Source organism: Enhydra lutris, unplaced genomic scaffold (assembly GCF_002288905.1).
Source record: "Enhydra lutris kenyoni isolate GAN:26980312 unplaced genomic scaffold, ASM228890v2 scaffoldscaffold147, whole genome shotgun sequence".
Taxonomy (NCBI): domain Eukaryota; kingdom Metazoa; phylum Chordata; class Mammalia; order Carnivora; family Mustelidae; genus Enhydra; species Enhydra lutris.
Window position 1 is genome coordinate 90,515 of NW_019154231.1, and position 4,826 is coordinate 95,340.

At 63.4% G+C, this 4,826-nt stretch overlaps 1 protein-coding gene across 2 annotated transcripts in view; it reads left to right on the forward strand.

The window, feature by feature from the left end:
* Positions 1 to 4,826, forward strand: part of LOC111140053 (tweety family member 1) — a 15,552-nt gene extending 10,726 nt beyond the window's left edge. Inside the window, exons 7-13 of one of the 2 annotated variants that reach the window (XM_022492428.1) lie at positions 284 to 359; positions 838 to 893; positions 1,032 to 1,124; positions 1,287 to 1,379; positions 3,844 to 3,986; positions 4,249 to 4,329; positions 4,463 to 4,826. In XM_022492428.1, the coding sequence (XP_022348136.1) occupies positions 284 to 359; positions 838 to 893; positions 1,032 to 1,124; positions 1,287 to 1,379; positions 3,844 to 3,986; positions 4,249 to 4,329; positions 4,463 to 4,496 (576 nt within the window). In that variant the 3' untranslated portion in view covers positions 4,497 to 4,826. Of the gene's footprint in view, positions 1 to 283; positions 360 to 837; positions 894 to 1,031; positions 1,125 to 1,286; positions 1,380 to 3,843; positions 3,987 to 4,114; positions 4,161 to 4,248; positions 4,330 to 4,462 lie in introns of those variants that run through there. The other variant, XM_022492429.1, reaches the window with a different exon arrangement.

Sequence of the window (4,826 nt, forward strand, 5' to 3'; positions counted from 1 at the left end):
CTGGACTTTTGGCTCCCCAGGAATGGTGGGGGCTGGGGTGGTAATCCAGACACCCCGTTCTGTGGGACAATGGAATTGGAGCAGTGTCTGGTCCGAGCCCCCCTCTCCCTGCCTCCCTCAGGGCCTCAGTGACTTCTGCTCTGAGATGGGGGGACTGGGGGCCTGGACTTTTGGCTCCCCAGGAATGGTGGGGGCTGGGGTGGTAATCCAGACACCCCGTTCTGTGGGAGTATGGAATTGGAGCAGTGTCTGGTCCGAGCCCCCCTCTCCCTGCCTCCCTCAGGGCCTCAGTGACTTCTGCTCCAGTCCTGACACCTACATCCTGAACCTGACCCAGGAGGAAACTGGGCTCAGCTCAGGTGACCCCATCAACCCCATGCAGACCCTGACTCCTCAGGCCCTTGGGCAGGGTGGGTGCCCGGTCTCAGAAGCTCTCAGCACCTCTCCTGCTGGCCTGGGAAAGAGACAGGAATACAGATGCTGGACTTGGGGGAGAGCGGTCGGGAGACAAGGCTGGGAGTCCCTCCCCAGGAACAGGAGGATTTGGCCAGGAATGCGCACAATTTAGTCAAGGGCAGGACGGCAGAAGCAGAGGTTTGCAGGGAGTGTGGAGACCCTCCAGTTTTTGGCTGTGGTTGGAGCAGAAGTGATGGAACGGTGTAGGTAGCTTGTCCCTGTGGCCAGGCGGCGGGCACCACAGGAGGCCCCTGGGCTTGGGAGAGGCCCCCGGTCCTGAGGGTGGGAAGGCAGGGCCCTGCCGCTTCCTAGCTTCGCGCGGGGGTGGGGGGCTGCGGGGACCCAGGCTCATGGGTGTCTCCTCTTTCCCTCCCACTTCAGACATTCTGAGCTATTACTTCCTCTGCAACCAGGCGGTCTCCAACCCCTTTCAGCAGGTTAGGGGAGCGGGCAAGGGAGCGGGGTGGAGGAGGGCGGGCTGGGGCGGGGACCCCCGGGCCCACAGTCCTGTGTCCCTGGGGAGGAGAGTGGGTTGGGGGCGGCCACTACCTGGCCCTCCCCCTGTCTTCCCGCAGAGGCTGACTCTGTCGCAGCGAGCTCTGGCCAACATCCACTCCCAGCTGCAGGGCCTCGAGCGGGAAGCTGTCCCCCAGTTCCCTTCTGCGCAGGTGGGCAGTCGGGTGCTCCCTCGACACCCGGACTCGGACCAGAAGTGGTGGGGAGGCTGTGGGCGGGGCCCGAGGCCTGTGGGCGGAGCCCGCCGAGGTGGGCGGAGCCTGGCCCTGCCGGGTCCCGAGGAGCAGGTGGGGTGACCCTCCCGTCCCGCGCAGAAGCCTCTGCTGTCCTTGGAGGAGACGCTGAATGCGACGGAAGGAAACTTCCACCAGCTGGTGGCGCTGCTGCACTGCCGCGGCCTGCACAAGGTGCGCCCCGTCCCCCAGGTTCTTCCGGGGAGCCCGGGACAGCCCTGCGCTTCTCTCGCCTGCCGTAGAGCTGATCTCTACCGCCCCGCCACCCCCGTCTGTCCGTCTGTCGTCACCTTCGCTCGCTCCGCCGGCCCTCCCTCATCGGCTCCCTCCCCGCCCCGCTCCCACCCGCCTCCTCCCCCCTTGCCCCCCGCCACTCGTCTCTCTCCTGGAGCCCTGGCAGCTTCGTGAATTCTGGGGCCCGACAGCCTGGGCTCCTCGCTTCCGGCCCGGGGGCCACAGTCTGTTAGAGTGACTCACTGCGCCCCGCTTTACTAGATGTGGCACAGGTGGGACGCCCCTGAGCCCTGGGTCGTCATGCCCTCTGAAGGAAATGTTGTCATCACGGCACCTCACCATGACGTGCCTCTGAGCCTCCGCTGCCAGGCAGTCGTCCAGGGTCATCCCTTGGCTTCCTCACCCCACTCCCATTCCCAGGACCTGCTGCCCCCCCGGCCTAGTCTTTCCCCCCAAGGGGAGCACCCATGCCTCGTCCCCTCTCTAGTCTGTCCCCCCAGTGGCTCTCCAACAGGACTGCCAGATTTAGCAAACAACAAATATCTCTCTCCTGTAGGTAGGTCCCATGCCGTAGTGGGGACATGTTTGTACTAAATACTTTTTTGGTCGGGCATCCTGCCTTTGATCTGGCGACTGCATCAGAGGGACCCATCTGTCCCACAGCACGGACTTGACCTGGCCCTTGCTGGGATCCGCACCCCTTCCACAGCTCCCGCTGTCCCCAGAGCGTCTCAGATTGGCACTGCAGCAAGGGGGCAGTGGCGGTGAGGGAGGGGCAGGGAATCAACACTCAGAATTGCTGAGTACCTGAGCTACAGGACTCCAGAAGGCAACCCTGCTCTTTCGTTCAAGGGTAAACTGAGGCCCACAAATTTCTCTCCAGTCCGGGCTGACCCTGGTCTGGATCGCACTTCCCAAGGTTCACTGTGGACAGAGGGAAGGGGGGGGGCCAGTCTCACCCTCTACTTGTGCACCCCGTGACTCCGGGCCCCTGTTTCCCCTCTCTGGGCTTCAGGGTTCCCACATACTACATTCAGGATTGAGGGACATCAGGGATAAAGTGGCAGGAAGGTGTCTCTGGAGCCTGACAGATTTGGCTCTAATCCAGCTCTACCCCTTCCAGGTTGTGTGACTCTGGGGAAGTGGCTTGCCCTCTCTGGGCTTCAACTTTCTGCCCACAAAAGGCAGCAGTGTGAGGGGGCCCAGATCTCTGCCTTGCAGGGCTAGGAGGAACATGAAAGGACATGGTCTAGGTGCCTGAAACAGTAAAAAGAATGCCCCATTGCTCTGAGGGGCCCCTGGCTCGGCTTTCCAGTGAAAGTACCAGACACAGCTGCCACCCCCTTCCCCGCGCAGAGGCTCAAGCGGGAAACCTAGGATCATCCCTTTTGCCGGCTGTCCCCACCTCCCACACGCACTCCCCAGGCAAGCTCTGCCGCCTGAAGCCCATCTGGACTCGGAGCACGGCTCCCTCTGCCACTGCTGCTACCCTGGTCACCCTCCTCACCTCCCACCCAGGAGCCACAGATCATTTTCCCTGTCTCCCTGCTTGCCCCCCCCAATCTGTTCTCCCCAACAGCCAGCAGCTGGGTGAGCCTCTCTCCCACAATCCGATCAAGTTCTTTCTCCACTAAAACCCTCCAGTGACTCCCCTGCTCACGGATTAAAGTCTGGCTCCTGGCGTCACCTGCAAGGGCCCCCCCGGCTGGTCCCAGGCTCAGGCCCTTGCACCACCCTCTCTGCACGGCCCACAGCAGCCCTCAAACCACTCCTTCCTGTCAAGGGTGGTCTCTGCTGTTGGGGTCCAGTCCTGCCTTCTGGTCCCCTCTCAGTTTATGGTTACCTGAAATGACCTTCCGGAGCATGGGTACTCAGGCGTCCCTGGGACTGGGAGCCACACCTGGCACAGAGCAGGCCCTTGGCTACTCTGTGGGGTGAATGATGGCTGGGCATTCAGGAAACAACTCAGCTCGATTCCAGGGATGACGAGAGGGGCTGCCAGCGTTTACCAAGAGTGCGTTATGTGCAAGGTGCAATTCTAAGTTGGGGGCGGGGGTTCTTCCAAGCAGTGTTCTAAGCCAGAGATGTTGCCCCGGGGGGCATGTGGCAGTGGTGGTCACAGGCAGAGTGGGGGTGCTCCTGGCAGATAGGGAGCAGGGCCCCAGGAAGCTACTCAACATCCTACCGGCGCGGGACGCCCCACCATGGAGAATCGTGGGGCTCACGATGTCAGAAGCTCCGCACTGGACCGAAGCTGAGCTGGCTTGGTGGCTGGCGATGGGGTGGAGAGGGGGTTTGGGTTTACGCCTGCAGGTGTAGTGACAGTGACTCCTGTGTGCTTGTCCGGGGGCACAGCCAGGGGTGGGGGAGCGTGCCCGCTGACGCCCTCCCCCGCCCACCCCAGGATTACGGCGCTGCCCTGCGGGGCCTGTGTGAGGATGCCCTGGAAGGCCTGCTCTTCCTGCTGCTCTTCTCCCTGCTGTCTGCGGGGGCCCTGGCCACTGCCCTCTGCAGCCTGCCCCGTGCCTGGGCTCTCTTCCCGCCCAGGTCAGGAGGGGAGGGAGGGCGTGGTCCTGGGGGAGGCCGTGCAGGGCAGACCCCTGGGCTCCCGCTTGGGGGGGAGCCTCCTGATGGATCCCCCATCCTGCTTCTCTGCCACTCCCCTCGTCCCCCAGTGACGACTATGATGACACAGATGATGACGACCCTTTCAACCCTCAGGTACTGGACTCACCGGCCTGAGGGCAGAGGCTGGGGGCCTGTGCTATGAAGCGAGGTCCCCTCCATGCCCCCTCCCATCTCCCCACAGGAATCCAAGCGCTTCGTGCAGTGGCAGTCATCTATCTGAGCCCCTCTTCCCTGCCAGACTGGAGACTGGGCCCCCACCCCGGTGAGCTCCCAGAGCTACACCCTGGCTCCCCCCCAGCCAGCCGTGCTCACCTCGCCCTCCCTCTGGGCGGGGTGGGGGGGTGGGGGGGGTGGCCCTGCCCACCTGCATGTGGCACTATCTGCTCTCCTTGCAGTTCCTTCCCTGGCTGCCGGAGGAGACCCCACTAACCCAGCCTGATGGTGCTCTCAGCAAGAACAGCACCTCTGGCCACGGACAGCCACATGGGACTGCCTCCCTGCCCTGCCCCTTCTCCCACACGCCCCTGCCCCTGTGAGTCAGTGAGGGGGCAGGGCGGGCCCTGGGGCTAGCACGGAGGGGAGGCTAGCCAGCCGGCCCCCCAGGCCTCATTCCTGGCCACCAGGCCCATCCTTGAAGGGATGTGAGTGCCCCCGCCCCTGCCACACCCAGGGGGCTTAGGGCTATCATCCCATCTTGCAGCACTAACTTGGGAATGGGTTGATTTGAAATAAAAGGGAAAACTTTATTTTACAAGCAGC